Source organism: Diadema setosum, chromosome 4, assembly GCF_964275005.1.
Source record: "Diadema setosum chromosome 4, eeDiaSeto1, whole genome shotgun sequence".
Classification (NCBI taxonomy): Eukaryota; Metazoa; Echinodermata; class Echinoidea; order Diadematoida; family Diadematidae; genus Diadema; species Diadema setosum.
This window is the reverse complement of record NC_092688.1, coordinates 37,131,651-37,152,090: the sequence shown is the minus strand read 5'-3', so window position 1 is coordinate 37,152,090 and position 20,440 is coordinate 37,131,651. Positions and strand designations below refer to the sequence as shown.

The 20,440-nt window shown below is 39.2% G+C and overlaps 1 protein-coding gene across 1 annotated transcript in view; it reads right to left on the bottom strand.

Annotated features, from left to right (window-relative positions):
• LOC140227836 (two pore channel protein 1-like) overlaps nt 1–20,440 on the bottom strand; it is a 56,182-nt gene that overhangs the window by 23,551 nt on the left and 12,191 nt on the right. The window contains 8 exon segments of the mRNA XM_072308229.1: nt 2,808–2,958; nt 3,732–3,863; nt 10,092–10,208; nt 13,881–13,980; nt 14,540–14,633; nt 15,839–15,927; nt 16,794–16,924; nt 17,656–17,769. Of these exon segments, the coding sequence (XP_072164330.1) occupies nt 2,808–2,958; nt 3,732–3,863; nt 10,092–10,208; nt 13,881–13,980; nt 14,540–14,633; nt 15,839–15,927; nt 16,794–16,924; nt 17,656–17,769 (928 nt within the window).

Genomic DNA, 20,440 nt, shown 5'->3' with positions numbered 1-20,440 from the left:
CCCCATGGTCGGTCCGGCGAAAGGGGAGAGATGGAGTGAGGGAGAGGGTAAGGAGGAGAAAGTACAGACGACACCGCCATATGTCGCTTCGCTTCCCAGCAACGACGTGCACTCTAATCATCACACTTATCCTTCCCCCTCCATCCCCACTCACTGCCCCCCCCCCCTCTGCGAAGCTACACATACAAACCTATGCTCCTTTTCCTTGTCCTTTTAGCTCTTCCGCTCTCTCGCGTCCTCCCCCGAACAATTGCCGCCGCGTCGTCCGTGGCGACATCTATCATCGCCGTTGCTCTTCCGTACCCACCTCCCGAACTCCCCCTTCTTATTGCTTCCTCTGGCCACTTCTAATTCCCCGCCTCGCGCTCCTCTCTCGCAGGAAAACAACCAAAGTGAAACGTCTCCAAAATTGGGACTAAATATCCACGACATCTCTACCCTCATGTTGTTATTGTCTCTGCCTTTTCCTTCTTCTTTCTTTTTCTGTCATCATATTCGTGCCTAATTTTCATTACAGCGCAGCCAACGACCGGCAGAAATCAAACACTGACGAAATGTGCGGAGGGATCGGGATTGTTTGGGGGATTGTTTTTTCGAAGATTAATATTCGCCTTGGGGGGTGGGAAGGTAGCATTATTTTTTTTTCCCCCCATCTTTATTTCTTTCTTTTTTCTCCTCGGCTTGCATGCCGTTTGAGGTGTTACACCACCTGTTAGCAAAAGGACAGACAAAAAGTCGTAGCCTCGGACACTCTCTTGATGGTTACTTGCTGACAGTTCCTCTCAGTGCCGTCTCCATGGGCATGAAGAGTCTTTCTGGGACACAAAACATCATCTGAAACTGGCATGGACTTTTGTTTGGTACAGGCATGACCACTGCACTTTTCCCACTTCTCTTGTCCCCCCCCCCCCTTTTTTTTTTCAAGTGAACTTAAAAAGACATGGAAGATATACCTATACATTCTTTGTCCTGGCATGACTAAAAGGACCACCTTGCACAAAACGAAAACAGAAGTTGGACGTGGAATTTGTTTTCTAAGGAGAAGTCAACCTGAAAAGGAAGACAAAAGAAGAAGAGGAGGAGTAGGAGGAGGAGGAGGAGGTAGATGAAGAAGTAGAAGAAGAAGAAGAAGAAGAAGAGAAGAAGAAGAAGACGAAGAAGAAGACGACGAAGAAGAAGAAGAAGAAGAAGAAGAAGGAGGAGGGGGAGGAGGAGGAGAAGAAGTAGAAGAAGAGAAGAGAAGAAGAAGAGAAGAAGAAGCAGAAGAAGAGAAGAAGAAGTCAAAGAAGAGGATGATGATGATGATGATGATAAAGAAGATGAGGAAGGAGAGAAAAAGAAGAGTGATGACAAACAGTTGTACAAACAGTGACATTTGGGTACAGACATGGACAGATCAGAAACGCCAAGATCTCTAAGATGCATTGGACGTGAGAGCACATACTGGAACATGTGTCCAGGCATAAACACATCCAAAGAGTCATGCATCACCAAAGGGGCAACGCCATATGGGCCGGACAGCGAGACAACCGACATGGAATTGTATGACTGGTTCTATGCTCTTTGAATGACCACTTGGCAAAATGGGACAGTCAGGCATAATTAATCCACGAGGTGTCAGATAACCATAATCCTCATATCTGTGTTGGTTGGTGTCATATTTTTATATAATTTACTATGTAATTTTCAACATTCATTCTTGGTTTTTCACAAGGCAAAAGATTTATTGAACTTTAACAAATTCCAACTAATCTTTGTCAAATATAGGATATGGAGTCAGATTCAGCACTGCCATCACACACTGTGAACAAGATAATCATTTTCTGTAGCACGACACCCTAAGAGTTAAAAGGCTAAACCAACATTTTGTCCCATCTGTATTTTTGTTGCTGCACATCCTGTGTGCACACAAAATCACAGCATGTTTAAATCCTCTACCGTATCAATAACTGCTAATGCTCTCGTGCTGAAAAGTGAGATTTGGAATGGCAACGACCTACCACAAATCTGGCACCAGCCACTGACATACCTACTGCAAATACTCCTTATCAGGGCTGATGACAATACCAAGTCAAAATCAAGGAGGTACACAACAAAGCTATTTGGGAGATACCTGTGTATCACAATAATATTAGTGATTTTTTTTTTTTTAATTCTTTTGTCAGAACTTGAAGAAGTTCATCTTTCAGGCAGCATACTGTAGAATCAGGAAGACTTGGTACATGTATGTCTTGATTTTTATCTGCATTGTGAATTCAATACCTATTCCTCACAGTTTATGAGAGAAAAAGGGATTCTCATACATTTTTGGGCACTCCTTAATTGGGTTGCTTCTCTCCAGTCTCTAGGTGTGCTTGGCGTGTGAGTGCTTTGTACATCAGTCTTGAGCAGACACTAATGATTATCTACAGACACTGGTGTAAGGTAAGATTTGTAATTTGAAATAATTCTGTAAATAAAGATTTGGCATAAATATTCTTAGGGGAATGAAAATGGCCCAAATAAATTCAAACAGCAACAACAACAACAACAACAATGTTAGTCTTTTCTCAAGACCATCAAAGTACATTGTAATCATAGATTTAGAGTGATCTTAGGGTATGGAAAGTCAGCCTGCAATCTTTCATCAGGTTTGGGAGTTTTGATTGTTGTGTTGTTGTTTTTTTAGTGTGTGTGTGTTTTGTTCTGTGCTGTTGTGTTTATTTTGTTTTGTTGTTTGTTTGTTTTGGAGTTGTTTTCTTCTTTTTCTTTTTCTTTTCTTTTTTTTGGAGGGGGGGATGGGGGTATAACAAGACTTTAGGACTTACAGACGATGGCAGCAAATATTCTTGACACGACCATGCGTTGGAGGAGCCTGAAGGGGAGATCCAGGGGGCTGAGGAGGGACTCGAACCACAGCCGCTGCTCCTTCTCCGACTTCCACTTCAGCCGGGATACCTCAAAGATGTTGTGGAACTCCTGCGATGAAGAAGGGATGCCGGAGAAGATAGGCATCACTGATTAAGGGGGGGTGGGGATGTTGCTAGGATACCTGGTAAGTCTTTCATATATGCCTACAATCTTTTAACCCGAGCAAGTCTTGGGAGTAATTCTGGTGCAGAAATTATCATTTCCTCATCGCTGCATTGGCAACTCTGAATTAATTTGCATATCTCATACTGGAAAATGATTAGGTAGAACTGTCTGATTCTTTTTTTTCATTCAAGCTGCACAAAATTGGAAAATAATTACAGAAATTTGTCAATTTGAGGGAAAACAGGAATTCTAACTTTCAAAGTGTATCACACAAAACCACAAAAACGTGGCGTGCAGGACTTGATGGCGAAACGTTTGCTTCATAGTATACAAAAGTCTCTCATCTCGGAACGAATTCATCCTTGAATTACCATGTATACCTTATTTCTTAATAATGAGTCAGAATTTTTTTTAAATCAGGACTTCCTGAGAATGTCACAAGCAGTTAGCTTCATGATCAAAGAGTATGGCAATGAATGGAGAAAATCATACTCGCGCACATCGCATACATGTCCCCATTAGAGATAATATTTTCATGTGTTGCTGAATTCACAAATAACGCCAGACTCACAAAAATTGGTGAAAATACAGACCTGACGATATATATGGCATATAGAGTATTACAAATTACATTTTACATCATTTCATTAAACTGAAATAAAAAGTATTGCAACAAAACAATACCGATACGACATATAACGCTTTCTCGTGCTCACCTGCAGGTCCAGTTTCCCTGTGCCACTCGTATTTAAGGTCTTGAACATGAGGAGGACATCTCGTTTGCTTTTGCGCGGTGCGTAGTACTTCAGGACCCCTTCAAAGTGAGGGAAGGTCACTTTACCTGGATGCTAGGAGAGAGAAAAGATAAAAAGTGAGAGAAAATAATTATGTAACTCTCAACGGTGAGGCGGCGTCTAGACCACTGCTCAATTCATACCACATTTCTGATGTTAGAGGCAATATTTACCATTTGCACATGAAACAAAACCCAGCTTTGCTGCTTCAAAATAGTTCTAAAATGTGAGTTACATGTAGAGATATAAAAAAAAACGTAAAAATGCTAATCAGTATAAATCAATGCACTTAATAATTATTGTTAAATATGCAATATGTGAATAATAGTTATAATAAGAACGTTTCTAGCATACACCATCTACAGTAAGTGTTACGGTTTATTGAGAAAATTAGTGATATCTCCTCTAATACTGTATACATTGTTATTTTCACGTACAGATATTTTCGTGAATGAGGAGGTCACGGATATTTTCGCGAATTGACACAGTGGCCTACATAAGCGTACTACTACCTCAGAGTATGGTGACATTTTCTTGTGTTGCTAAATTCGCGGTCCAACTGAGATTCGCAAAAATTCACGAAAATTAAACCCTCGCAAAAATAACAGCTTATACAGTATATGGTACATTTGTAGGACATTTTGTGATGCAACTGACTTATACATATGCATCAAATGTAATGACTCGAACATTTTTAAATCACTGCTCCTAACGGTAAACAGTACCTTTAATAAAGACCCAGCAGCTTGGGAAGTCTTGGAATGGGAAGGCTGGCCCTATTTGGATATATTCGAGAATCCCCATAATAAACTGCATACAGCTTTATCACTGATCTCTACATAAGTACACAAAAAGCCAAAGAACCTCAACAGGAGTTGACCATTACCAATGAGTCTCATCAATAAGCACAATATCTATCTAATGTGACCTTGCATCACAAAATCAACAAAAAGTCGCCAGACATGGATTTTTAGTTACACGTAAGGGCTGATTCTTACAGAGCAGACTCTAAGCTTTAAAGGGAAGATAAACCCCAAGAGCAATGTGGATTGAGTGAAAGCAGCAACATTAGTAGAACACATCAGTGAAAGTTTGAAGAAAATCGGACAATCGATGCAAAAGCTATGAATTTTTAAAATTTTGGTGTTGGAACCGCTGGACGAGGAGACTACTAGAGGTTATGACGTATGAGTGGACAACAATACCAAGAAAATATAAAGAAAATTCTACAAAAATCCATTTTTCATGAAAATTACAAATTCCATCAACTTGATATTGACATATGTTAGGGGTAGCAATTATTCCCCCTGCTTTCTGAAAGAGGCTGGTCCATTGCTCTTTCATAATTCTAGAAAAGTGAATTTTTGTTGAATTTCCTTTATATTTTCTCTGTATTGTTGTCCACTCATACGACATATCCTCTAGTAGTCTCCTCATCCAGCGGTTTCAACACCAAAACTTTAAAAATTCATAACTTTTGCATCGATTGTCCGATTTTCCTCAAACTTTCACTGATGTGTTCTACTAATGTTGCTGCTTTCACTCAATCCACATTGCTCTTTGGGTTTACCTTCCCTTTAAAATGATGTATCACTCAATTCAAATGGAGTACCCTAACCTATCTAAATACTAGATATAAAGCACACACTCTGGAAAAGTGTGAACTGAGAAAAGAGATGCTGAAGTACAGAGTCTATTCAAGCGCTTAATCTTCACCAAACCGTGCTAGCTGTGTAATGAAAGGGACAAAACACAGGATGTCAAACACCGGAGCAACAACATGAAGGGATTATCAGATTATCCTGAAATTGAGCATGTTCTAATCAATTCTGTCCATGATTAATGCCAACTTTCAAAGCAGTAGTGTTATCCTTTCAAAAGTTATTAGACTTGAAAGTGAAGAGTGTGCAAAGGATTTCAAGAAATGAAAGAGGGACTCTAAGACATACCCGATCATTCTATTCTCCCCCATAAAAGGGTTGTAGAAGAACTGCTGAAAACACACTTTCCCATCAATGTTATGATCCCAAATTAAAGAATAATCTAGAAGAAGGATAGCTCTTTCAGAAAATATGAAAATCTCTATATTGAGTAGGTTGACCATTTCACCTTTTTTGACTCCTCATGTAAAATCAAGGGTGCGACTTTTTGTTCGTTTTGTGATGCACGGTCACATATATCTGATAGACTCTCATGATCATCAAGTTGTTTGTTTTTGTTTTGTTTTTTGCCCCAGAGTGCAAAATTTCTTTATATTTCATTGTTTTTCAAACCAGCCTTGAGATCACAAAATACCAGTGTTCTCCAGTCCCATGCTGAATTTGTTATAATGAGAGTCCACTGTACTGCAAGGTGGGACTTTCCTATCAAATTGGATCCATGATGCTAGCAACAAACATTGAAAGGGGAATTTACCTAAAATGTACAATGTACACATGGATTCAGTGAATGCAGACATCAGTGAAATTTGAAGAAAATCGTGTGGTCTGTTCAAAGGTCATGAATTTGAAAGTGTTGGTTAAATCTATGTGCTGTCACTACTGGACAAGAAGACTACAACAATTTGTGATGTCACAGTAGGGCAACGATATTCAGAAACTATAAAAGAAAATTCACCCAAATTTTATCTGTTTTAATGAAAAGAGCACATTCCTTTACCTTGTTACTGATATACATGCATGTTAAGGGTAATACCATTTCTCCTGCTTTCTGAAAGAGGTAACCTGAAGTGCTCTTTCATTATGCCAGAAAATTGAAAATATGTTGAATGGCCTTTAATGGTGAACCTGGTGACACATCCCATATCTACAGACATCTACATTTTAAAGGGATTGTACAGTTTCGGTTGAGACCTAATTTCAGATTTCTAACATTTTTTGGTGAGACAATGAAAAACCTCGTATGAAATATGAAAGAGCATGTAATTTTATGAGGAATTCAATGTTTATTTGATGAAAATTGGTTTTGAAATAGCTGAGATATCCAAAAAGAGCGATTCTAATAAAGTGTGGGACCCACACTTTCACACGATCGCTTTGTTTTACCTTGTTTTTGGATGTTTCCATCATTCCAAACCCGATTTCCATCAAGTAAACTTTGAATTCCTCTTAAAATGGTATCCTCTGTACTATTTCATAAGTGTTTTCTTGGTATCTCACAAAAAGTTAAAAGCCCAATTCTCACCTCCACCAAAACTGTACTATCTCTTTAATGTCTCTCTAGAAAAGATGAGAGTGACAAAAAAAAAATGAGAAAAAGAAAGTGATTTGTTTGCCAAATACCTTGAAAGCCCAAAGCCAAATGTTTGCCGTATGCCCTATTAGTTGTGAGCCTGTTGTGATTGTTCAAATCCCTTAATGGCGGAATCCAAAGGGGGTTTTAAAGTCACTTTAATGGGTAGCACTGAGTGACGTGGGGGGGGGGGGGAGGGGAGGAGGGGGAAGGGGGAAGAAAGCCAGTAGAGAGATATGTGATGGGATAGGGATGCTTTGCGGCGATGACACGCCCAGCACCGATCTTTTTCACCGCCGTCGACGCTCTCCCGGTGCTTCTTTGCATCCCCCGAGTGTCTCGAACGAGTGCGAGGATTAACGCGGGATCAGCAGCATACCTTGACAACCACCGATTTTTGTGATTGGTGGGTGAAAATTGGATGTGTCGTTATGGGATCAGTGTGTATGTGTGTTTTGTATAAACTGTCTGTATATTTGTGTGTGTGTGTGTGCATTTTTTTTTTCTCTAATACAGGGGGGTATTTTGCTCTTGATGCTTTTTTTTTATTTTGTTTTGTTCTGTTTTATTTCGCTTCCTATACCATGCCACTGATTGCTGGAAATTCAGTAAAGATTTCCCAGTCTTGCAAAGTGAACATGCTATTGATCTCCTTCATTTGATATGGCATATTTAATACTCTGAATCTTCAAACCTACTGACTGTTTAATCTGGACTACGTGTATGTAAGGAATCACTGACCTATCCATATAGTTGCCTGTTTTAGAACAAAGTACTCGGCAAAAAGCCAAGGGAAAAAAATCATATCATCAGGCAAGAGGTAGCTACAAGTATGTCAAAGAAAGCCTGCTGAAGTTCAATGACCTACAGTGTGTACAGATATATGAGACCAAAGTACAGAGTGCAAATGTACCCACTGAGGTACAGTTGTATGATGTTATCAACCATATATTACAGGTGACTCAAGCCATCAAACTCCTATCTAGTAGATACAAATTCTATTGGGAATATCAAAATTTTGCTAGGCATGGGGTTAAATTGCAGGAATAAATCTAGAGTATGGAAGGGATCGTATTTGGTGTAGCTCTTTGTATAAAATGAGAAAGCTTGGATAGACTGATTCATACATTAAAAAAATCATGCTTTTGCCCAAGTACTTCTTTCAATAGTCAACTTTTGCAAAACTTTTCCCTTCTATCAGAAATACTTGTTGCCAGGTTATTACAAGACATCATTATCGGGAATCAAAGGATGTCATCATCTGGTGATTTCATGTCAAAAACAGAAATTTAGTGAAGACTTTATGTACTGTAAATCAATAGTAGACTCATAAGATGCCGACATTGCCACATCTTCCATTTGCAAATGTGGTTGTACCTAATATCACTCACTCTTTCATAAATGTGTCTGAAACTTTAAAAGTTCCTCAACTTTCTTGTCTTAGGTCCAATTTTGGTGAAACCTCTACCATTCTCTATGTCTGATTTTGACTCCCTTTAACAAGACCAACTTGAATGCATTGTGGCATCGCACTTTAAGGACGCCACCCAATACCAGCGCTCTGGCAAAAGAGGCTCGTCATAATCTGCCACTGATGAGGCGTCAGATCACCGCCGATCATTCCCCGCTCCCGTCCGTCAGCCATCGCATCGGAGGGGATAAGCGCAGCGGCTAAACTTAGGAAATGAGACAGTCGTAACTCGAGAGCGCCTCGTCTTAATGCAATTACGTCTGACGATGTATCGCGGAAGACAAGTGCGAGGGATGCCGCGCGCCGAAGAGAGAGTCTGGAAGACCCTCCTTGTGTTTTTCTTCATCATTATGCGCGCTTTCTGCTACAATCTACGAGATGATCCATGATTCCAGCAATACAAAGGAGATTCGACAAATCGCATCAAATAAGTCCCAATGATCACGGTTACGGCATCTGATGACAAACGATCAGGGCAATGTTGGTAGCAAGCAGCTCTCTTCTTGTGCAAAATCTTTCATGTAAATGCCACACAAACTCGGTAGAAGTCAACTTTTACACGTACTTCAGGAAAGCTGTCGCTATGTTTTCAAATCAAACTACAGTACCTCGTGCATTTGTCAGAAGAATCTGTGACATATCTTGAATTTTCCTGAAATTTTCTTTAAAAGAGAACATCAGACACCATCGATAACATCTTGAACAGACACCTGTTTCGGATCTCTCTCATAAACTGTCCTTTATGATACTTGACTTAGTTTAGGGTGCTTCAAAATTACCTCTTTGCTGGAAAAGGGCAACTAGAACTAAGTAAGGAGCAAGTAAACCATTAGTGGGTACTGGCCTGTATCCAATGGTAATGTATGGTACAGGACACTTGCCTGTATGCCTATCCAGACAAGTGAGAGAGGTGTCAAAGATGTAATACGCTGGATTGAATGTGGTACCAGTGGTGAAAACACTCTTAAATGGTGGTGCCACTGGTGAGAAAACCAATAGTGGTACTACTGACAGGAATACAAATGGTGGTACCACTGACAAAAACACCTTTGATGGTACCATTGGTGAGAACAGGAATGGTGGTACTATTGATGAGAACATGAATGGTGGTACTGTTGATGAGAACCCTTAGTGAGAACAGTAAGGGTGGTACTTCAAATGAGAACTCTATTGGTGGTACCATTGGTGAGAACAGTAATGGTGGTACTATTGATAAGAACATGAATGGTGGTACTGTTGATGAGGACAAAAACAGTGGTACCATGCATTGGGAAAACACCATTAGTGGTACCACTGATAAGAACACAAATGGCGGTGCCACTGATAAGAAGATGAATGGTGATGGGGACATCCAAATCATGGTACCATTGATGAGAACACCAATAGTGGTACCACTGATGAGAACACCAGGGGTGGTACCATTGTTACAAACATTCAGTGTGATACATACCATTGGTGAGAGCACCAACGATGGTACCACTGGGAATAGCATCACTGGTGGTAATACAGGTGAGGATGCCAATGGAGGTACTATTGGCAAGTTGAAGAAAGGAGGTAAAACGATGGTGGTCATAACTTACTCTTCTACTGCACAGGAGCCGGAAGGCTTTGCTCGTTGCTATTCTCTTGTGCAGCATCAGCTTCTTGAATTTGTTCTTCTCTATTGCAGTGAAAGTGTCGTAGACAACAGCCAGTAGCTACAGAGGAGCAAAAAACAACAACCAAATACAGGTATAAATATCACAGCTCTTAGAATTAGAAGAACATCAGAGGAAGGACTGGCAGCCAACCTCTAATTTGCTTGACAATATAAAGTCTGCTTGTTTAAAAATGTCCAATCTCCCCCAACCCCCTACCCCGCACACACACACACACCTTGTGACAATCCTTGACGATTCAAGATGTACCACTATCTTTTATGGCCCTTCAATATTTCCACATTTCTATGGTTATTGTTGAAGTACTGTATCAATGATTCAATCCTGTATAAAATATCTTTTGTTGTATAAAACATAGTAAAAACTTCAAAAAGCTTGTTATAGCACTTGTCTGTGTCTTTGAATTACTACTAGGTGAACATATGTACAATTGAAGGTTGACTTATTCATGTTAAGTGTGCTCCTTTTTAATGACAAGCTTCTATCTTGCAAATGACAACATTTTTGGCATGTTTACACATTGCACTTTGACAGCACAGACTTACATCACATAGGAAAATGAAATGAACCACATCAGAGCAAATCATGGCATTGCTCAGAACAGGTTTAAAATCAAAGTTTGTCATGCTCAAGTACAAAAAAAAAAATGGAAGAAATACATAATGATAAAGCTGATTTGCTGTCTAATAGGCTGTATGTCCAATCCTCCCAGAGGTTTCATTCACTCATAGGACATTTCCACATCCTTTCCAAACATTCCTAAATAGTTAATACAAAAGTGCAAACAAGTGGGGGCATCCCCCGATTGCACTTCCCCCGCGAGGACACATCCTGCCCAATCGCCCGCTCTACACATGCTCAACATTTTCTACCCCTGTCTTCCATTTCCTGGTACAGCAATGTCACTACAATAGCACCCCTCCCCCTCTCTCTCTTTAAAGTAAGCCCTGACAGCCAATATCACTACCCTTGCGAATAAACCCACTCCTCTGCACCTCATATCAAGTGCTTAACAGTCCCTGTGATACCTAGCGAGAGAGGGAAACTGCATGTGCTTCGGATGGTATCGATTTGTCATCACCCTTTGTTACTGCGGCCTCAAAAAAAAAAGAGAGAGAGAGAGAAAAAAAAAATAAAGAAAAAGTGATTGCTCAACAATAACCTGAGGGCATACCTGGAATAATTTTTTGCTGGCAGGTTCCCCTTCCCCACATCTTTTTTTTTTTTTGGATCTCATTTGATCTCTTCGAAATCCTTCTCTTGAGGTCTGGCATGGTGAAATAGAATCATGACTAAACCTCCCATAATGGACTAGTCCCGTTTCCTCTTGGTAACATGCTGGTTTGACAGCTACGTTTCACTTTTGAACTTTCGCAAAAATTGTCCTGGTTCTGCTTCCAAGTGCTGAGCTTCCAACTCTGACATCAATTTTGTGGTCTGTATTTGTGACCAGCGACAATGGTTCCAGGCAAAAGTCGCAAGAGCAAATTCCCTCCTAAGCGGGGTACAAAAATTTTGACCATTATTTTTGTCGATTTTGGTTTTTTGCAGAAATAGAATCCTTGATATGTTTTCTACACATACACTAAATTTCATAGCATAAGACTTTCCAAGCGAAAATGGAATTTTAAACATCCCATATTGGATTGCACTCGTCAGTTTCGATCTTCTTTCGAACGCCGCACCAATGTGCCCAGTGTTGCTATGGCGCAGCGTGTCGCGTGTGATTGGCTAGTGGGTCGCACACATTTACATAGTTCGGCTTTCGGAGACACGTCTCACAGTGTTTCCGGAATGTTTTGTCCACGCGTGCATGCTCCATTGTTGTTGCTACAATAGATACGCTCGCTTTGCAGTGTAAGCTCTTTGACTTTTACTAACCAAGCTCTTCTACCGCTACGTTCCACAGCGGAAGTGAAACAAAAAGTGAACAAGAATGCTAACTTCTAACGTGAAAACAGATACATGGGGAACATGGTTTGAACCCATCAGAATCGCAAATCGCCACACAAATGGTGCAACATGCGATCAAAAACTCACATTTCAATTGCAGCAAAATGACATAATCTTGTAAAAAGGAAACATACAATATTCTCGAAAATGCGGGCTCGTGGTAACTAATTGTGACAGAAGGTTGACTCATGAGACAGCAGAGGAGAGAAAAGGAGCGGACATACAATTGCGCCAAACTAAGTAGTCATGTGTGTGTGTGTGTGTGTGTGTGTGTGTGCGCGCATGTGTGTGTGTGTGTGTGTTTTCTATGATAAACACCATCGCACAGTGCTACACATGCACGGCTTGAAAAAAAAAAATTAGCAGGAGGCGTGATCCTTGTCATCAGCTCGAGCTGTTAGCAATTTTTGTGCCCGAAAGGGTCCCCAATGATGAATATACAAATCAACCACAATGGAAACGCAATTTGTAAAGATGTGGACACTGGACATGAATGCGCCATCTGCTCTTGTTACTGTATACGCTATAATTTTCGCGAATTGCAGCTGTCACACATTTTCACGAGTGGTTAAATTCGCGATTGGGGGACCAGAGAAAATATGAAGTGGCATAGAAAGTGTGAATTTTCAACTTGTTACTAGGCCACTAGCAAATAAGAATGATACTAGTTATACACTGCATGAAAAAAAAAACTTCACAAACTCTGCGAACTAGTAAGTTAGAATTCAACATTTATGATTTTTGAAGTGGTTAAGTCCATCGCGCTAGATTTCTGACGAGCAGTACGAGGGGTACGAGTAAATTCAGCGGCAACCAGCTGCTGGAGCATACGAAGCCCCGGCCCCTAAAGTTGTAAAGACGTAGCAGCATGCAAACGCAAGAGCTAGAACTAGTACATGTAATCAAGGGTGACACGCCACGCGTTTGTAACGTTGTGGTGCAATGGATTGGCTCTCTACAGTATTCGTAAGTAGACGTGGACGTGCTATACGTACGTAAACAAGCTTAGCCAGTATGGTCTGTTCGGTAAGCCGTGACATGGTACACTAGTACTGAAATGTTTGTATCATCAAGGCAAGGGATTTATTTTGGAAGGTAATATTTTCGCGTGTTGTTAATTTCGCGAATAGCTCCCGACTCGCGAAATTTGCGAAAATAAAACCCCCGCGAAATATACAGCGTTTACAGTATGTGTACACACAGGTGGGGTGTGTGGATGCCATTGGGTAATGCGTGCACCATACACACATACTCCAGCAGGCTTGCAATTATCCTATCCGCCATCTAGAAAGACGTATTGGTAAACAAACCCGAACGAAACCCATTGTGTTCTGCTCCGCACGCTGAGTTTTTTCAGCCATTATTGTACTTCTCTGATATCCCACCCAAAAAACAAAAAAAAATTAACAAAGTATCACGAAACAACGAAATAAAAAAACAAACAGGCTTTGAAACTGTAGCAATAAAGAGTCTACTGCAAACCAGATGTTCAGGTGTATTCAATTTCGCAGAGCCAAGATTCATGCAATTACGTAAAATGCACACAAAGTTCATATCTACACTATACATGCATTGCATGCCAGTGGCAATTCACGAAAATTTCATGCTGCAGAACAGCCGTCGGCTCCAATTCCTAAAAAATTTAATGCCGCAGAAATATCTCACACTGCATTATGTTCGACAGGCTTTCTGTCCTTACAGTTGTTGTTCGCAAGAGTTCACCAAATTTTCTCGCTCATATCGCGCACACACACTCACCAGGTTTATGAGGAAGTAGAGCTCGAGAACGAGAAAGACGATGAAGAAGATTGCAGAGAGCGGGTTGTGGTTGTAAGCCGGCATCATGACATCTGGAAAGCTGTAAAGAATCAGTTGGACCAAAACTAATTGAAAGGGCGAGCAATATCTATACCTTTCTGGCTTTTTGCAAGAAGCACATTTGTGATAAGAATAAAATGATTAGAAATGGAGGGGGACACCAGTTCTATTTTAATTTAATCTCTAGTGCAATAATGATCTTTCTAAAAATAGACCTATACAAAACAGCTTTAGTGATGCATGGATTTTACTGCTGTGAAAGTAGTAACTGCTATGCAATGCAACAAAATTGTACTATGATGATCACACAAATAGATGTTTTCTACATCATAATAATAATTTTACCTTATTTTGGATCTCACTATTTCAATCATACCATTAAGAATTCAGATATTCATAGAATATTAAAGGCAATTTCTACAGTCATCATATTCAGCACAGTTCCTATTTTATTTCATACAACAATGTATATTCCTCACATAGACACTATGCCACATTAATGAAGCAACTAACATTCTACATACATACAAGATTGCATATCACTTAAATTTTTGCTATGTTCACGGGGCATCAACCCCAATCAAAGCCATTCCACTTACTTTGCCGTTGTCATTAAAACAAAGAGATTTACGAAGCTGTCCTGCAGCGTCTGGAAATAGATATCATCCTCCACCGTGACAAATAAGTAGAATCCTGCAAGAAAGATATAAAAATTGGACTGAAGATGAATAAGAATATAGCACAAATGTTGTACCAGTGAATGCAACAAGTCTCTGCTCTCTTGCACTCTCATTACCACATACATGTATGATATTTATAGTGCCACAGAAGTCTTCTTTAGTTCAATTCATTTCCAGTTTCAAGATACAAAATATCAAAAATTCTAAATTCAATATATGCTGACATATGCAATTCAGTATACAGTAAGTCACAGGAATCATAAAAATCTGAGCAAATGATGTACGGTATTTGTTTCCATGTTAATGTACTCAAACATTGCACAGATCTTATCGAGAGGTCACAAACACACGAACAGAGGCGAGAAAGGCAGTAGGACATTGCTTTTAAACAAAAAGAAAAAGAGAAATGAATAAACAGCTAAGCTCATAACAAGAAGGCAACGCACAAAAACAACATCCTGTGTACCTGCACGCTTACGTAACACCTCAATTATAAGTTTGTGCATTGTCATCAGTCTGTGTATTACCAGGATACTCATGCAAGACTAGTGCATTTTTATACACACTAGGCAAAAGGCAGGAAGGAAGGGCTGCCTGCTGAAGGGGTTTGCCGGAAAATCATCATCTTTACTGCAAAAATCTTCTTCTCACTGAGATGGAACGAATTCAGAATCCACATGACACATTGACACACTCTAGGTATCAATTTTGAAATCATGATTATTGTTAGCTGACAAGGCTGAAGTCACATGGCTGCCATGATTTGTACACATGCAGGTATTTGTAAATATCATCAGCACAAATACAGTAGATTCAGCGAGTAAAGAAGTGCCTTCTTAACCCTGGTGATGGGGCAACTTTAAACAGGGCCAAAGAGAACTGGGGTATCCATCAAAGCAACATATGTATCTTCACAGAAATGTATTGCCACACCATGGCTCGACTACCTGCTCTGTCTTACTCCCCAGCACGCTGCTTCTGGGCCCTGTTGCACACAACTATGATGCCTTTACAATCATTTTTCTATAATCGATGGTAACCACCACTGATTTCTTGGCTCTGATTGGCCATGGAATAGTGTTGCTATCAGGATGGTAGTTACCGGTGCTCACAGAGTTACCATTAATTGTTAAGTTACCACAATTTTATGTAACGGAGCCAGGTGGCTACTAATCTCTGAAAACGTGCAGTGGTGTCGTTTACACCGAGAGCACTTGCCTAGTATTGAGAATATGATCATGAAGTATGCAAGCAGAAAGAGCATCTCCATGATTGGCGGTAGAGACTGGATCATCTGGCGAAGAACTCTGGGATTTAAAAAAACAAATAAACAAGCACACAAAACAAGTCAAAGACAAAAGAAAAAGTCACTTTACAGTCAGGAATGAGAAGCACAAATATGAAACACTGCCCTCTTTAAACAGCATTGATCCCAATCAAAGTTGGAACTGGAATGGTATGTGCAGCATTTTGGCCCAAACAAACAAACATTTCATTTAACAGTGAGATGAAAAGTAATAACATCATTCTCATCATTTTTCATGGTATAAGGTGTCACCTAGTTGCCTGTAGAATGAAAAAGTCTAATCAATGAACTCTCATGGATACCTCAGAGTTCAGCAGGCCATTTTCTGTCAAGGAATATATCACAAATGAGTATAAATCACTTTGAGGTACAATGGGCCCCTTTCCATCGATAAATCTTAAGTGGTCATGTAAGTTTCAGAGGGTAAATTACTTGCAATACCTCCAGCAAATGAATGATCATCTTTTTTTCTTTTTTTTTTGTTTCAGTATACACATCTTTTGGAGATATACAATGTATCACTGACAAATGTACATTCAAAGACAGGGCTAGTGCTGCGCACGTAAAACAATAAATGTAGAATATGTTCACAAAGGTAGCATCATGAGTTCTTTATTTTTCTTAAAGTGCTGTAACTCTACAATTAGATCTCTCTCATACAATGCAAGCAGGAACCCATCAGTTATTGAACACAGTAATGAACTATAACGATACATTTGTATAGTATATTTGCGGTTACTTTTGCAGATTGTCAGCAATTTCAAGCATTACAAGAAAGATTGTAAATAGAGAGAAAGAGAGTGGGGAAATGGGATAGTTAGGATGAAAAAGTTCTTTAAAAATTCAAATAAATGAAGTTATCATCACCTTCTCACTCCCCCACAGTAGTGGCAGTCCACCAGAAATATCGGCCGCAACGCCCTGGTCACCCGGAAGTGTGACCGCTGCCGGGCAATGACCACCACGGCCTCACTGTACATCACAAAGAGCACCATTGCCTTTGGAGAGTGGTGGAGTAGAAAAATATCACCTCTGGATTTAGAGTGGATGTTTCTCTCTCAACAGAGTTGGAAACTGAAATACTGTATACTTCTCTAATAAACCTCAGTCATTTATATAAATAAAATATCACCTCTGGATTTAGAGTGGATGTTTCTCTCTCAACAGAGTTGGAAATTGAAATACTGTATACTTCTCTAATAAACCTCAGTCATTTATTGTGGAAACAGCACTGATGATAATAAATGCTAATAAGATGTATTATTTAAGGTTTTAACTGCTATCATCCTTATTCAAAACAATCCCATTATGAGGGGGAGTATATATATATGTTACATACTAAATGAACAATACAATATATGTACACTGTCAACAACTGATCTGTACTGATGATAGGAAATTATCACTTCATTTATGTGTGCACGAAAGGGTTAAAAAACTTCTTCTCTTCTCTAGCCCTTCTCAGGCTCTCATGCCCAATAGCAAACAACTAAAAACTACTCACTCCACGGTATTATACAGACTGCATTCTACCACAAACATTTTATGTATTGGCATTCTTCACAACATACAGTTTTGTGTAACAAAATTTTGACAATGATGTTGTTTTTGTTTTTTTTTTATTCTGGTTCACTGAATGCTCAACAGGATCTCATCTTCAACATATTTAACGAATCAACGATTCCAGTGACATTCCAGCCAGTACGAGGTTATGGCCACAGCAACTCACTTTCAGTAGAGTTCTCTTGTGTTTGATGAAAGACTTGACCCCCAGCCATCTCATCTTGAGGCCCAGACCAAAGGCTATGATGGTCAGCCCAAACAGCTCTAGGGAGGCGTGGATCTGGAAGTAAATGTAAAGCACATTTGTATATAACTATATTAAACCAGAACAACAACAACAAAAAACCCTTTTGAATTGTGGTTGAAATTTGTTGTTTTTTTTTGTTTTTTATTGTTCCATATTCCACATTTTAACAAATACATAAAACATAAACATCACAATACAAAAGCCTGGATGAATTGTCGAGTACAGTTTATAAGACAATAAAACATGTGAAATATGAGGAATCTACATAGAAGCATATTGCTTGTAGGGTGTAGATTCCCAGATGCGGATATATTATGTGAGATTATTTCTTACTTGGTATATGTAATTAAAGGAATGACAATTCATTCCAAGGAAATGCCATGGACTAAAAGGAATGTAGCCATGGTCAGACTGGCAAAAGATCAAAAAGATGAATATTCAAGATCGCAAAGTCTATGCGATCTCTGGTCGTCTGTCCACACTGGCAGCCAAACTTCTTAAATTTTGGTTTGAGAAGTTCGTCTGTCCACATTGGCAGTCAAACTTCTTGATTTTTGGGTTGAGAAGTTTGGGTCACTAGTGCCCGTGTGCAAGGAAGGAGAAAGAGTACACCATCTGATGGCTAGTTATTGTGATTAACAAGGCAAACCTATAAATCACAATGGCTGCGGATTTCAGAGGCACAGTCGACAAACAGGTGGTGAACTGGTGACGGGACAACAAACTACATGAAGTTTCAGTTTCAAGCGTTCACACTGGCAAAAGATTGAGAAGTTTGGTTTTTTTCGGGGGGGGGGGAGGAAAATCCCTAGTTTTGAGCGGTAAGTTTTGCAAGAAGTTTCATGGGAAGTTTGCGGTCACACTGGCAAAACTTCAAGATCTTAAAGGACAAGTCCACCTTCATATACATAATGTATGGATTGAGTGAATGCAACAATATTAGTAGAACACATCAGTGAAAGTTCCGGGAAAATCCAACAATCCGTATAAGGAAAATACAAAGAGAATTTCACAAAACTTTGTTTTTTTGATAAAGTACACATTTCTTCGACTCATTACTGACGTATGTTAAGGGAAATATTATTCCAATTGCCTTCTGAAAGAGAGAAGTCGAGTGTTCTTTTGTTATGCAAGAGAAGTGAAAATATGTTAAATTTTCTTTATACTTTCTTTATATCGTTGTACTCATGTGACATCACAAGCTATAGTAGTCTTCTCATCCAGCCGTGACTGAGCAGAAACTTCAAAAATTCATAACTTTTGAATGGATTGTCCGATTTTCCTCAAACTCTCACTGATGTGTTCTACTAATATTGCTGCATTCACTCAACCCAAATGTCTATGAAGGTAAACTTGTCCTTTAAAGATCATGATTTTAAACTTTGCGATCTTTCTGCCAGTGAGACCGCGGTTGTACACGTAAGTCACCATTCATGAAACAAAAACAACAATACCAAAGTCCACTTTGCATTAAACAGGTATTGACATGTTCCTACACGGACAGATAACACATCAAACTCTATGCACATTATACAACATTTACTGTCAGTACCTTTTATAGCATATATGTCTAAATCTCCACCATTTACCCTTATATCTTTTACAACAATGCGTTTGACAATTACAATTTTATTGTATCTTACATGCAATGCAATGTGACTGCATCTTGATATCTAATGACACAGAATTCAATGATTACATATACATTGTAACTCATAAAGTGATATTGTGATTCTAATGATCTTGGACTGAAATCATTTCATTTTTTTTCCTTTGGTAAAAATGTGACTACAACAGCCTAGATGAATAACATTAGGTCAAAAGTTTCTCACTTTTTTAGTTTCCAAATGAAATTTATAATCAAGAACTGACATTTATTTTCTTCTAATCTGACAAAATTAAAATGAAAATAGAGGAAACCCTCTCCCCCACCCCCTCCCCCATAAATTTCCATCTTTCACCCCAATCTCCCTCCCCTACTCCCCTTGCACTTCTGAAAGGCAGTGACCTCTAACAGAGATGTATTTAAACAAAGATAGTGATCAATAAAAGCTATCATAAACAGTGACATGAGAGATATTACAGGGAAAAAGTCTGAACAGCAAGGACTTTGTGCCAGGCTAAAGCCGACCGACCAACATTTGACTACACTTTGATTTCACTGCGTAATTACGAAACTATAATCTACTTGACAAATTTATATATTTTATGGGTTTCACATTTGAAATCTTAAATGTTTTTTGCTGACAAAGCTGCAGTCAGATGTCTGCCATACTTTTGTATGAATTGTATTTGTAAATATATCAATATAGCAACTACAGATAACAAATGGTGCAACCTGGCACATGGTATCAAAACAAATTATGCATTATGTTTGAACTGTTTTCAGCACTTGACTTTATTGTTGAAGCAATCGTTTATCTACATGATATGTGTTGAATCAGTTGTGCTGACTGATATCTGTGACGCCGGCATGTCAATACTGCAGAAAAGAGTGTGGATCTGGGATAGATTTTGAATGTGAATTGCTCCATCCTCATTCACATTATCTTTCTGATGCACACAAAAAAATACAAGATAAGAGCTACACTGGTAAAAGTAGTGTGAAATACATGAAAATTTATGCTGCAACAATTTCAACATAAATACGATAAATGTCATTCTGGGAAGCCTGCTGGACAAACCCACATGGATCAATGGTGAA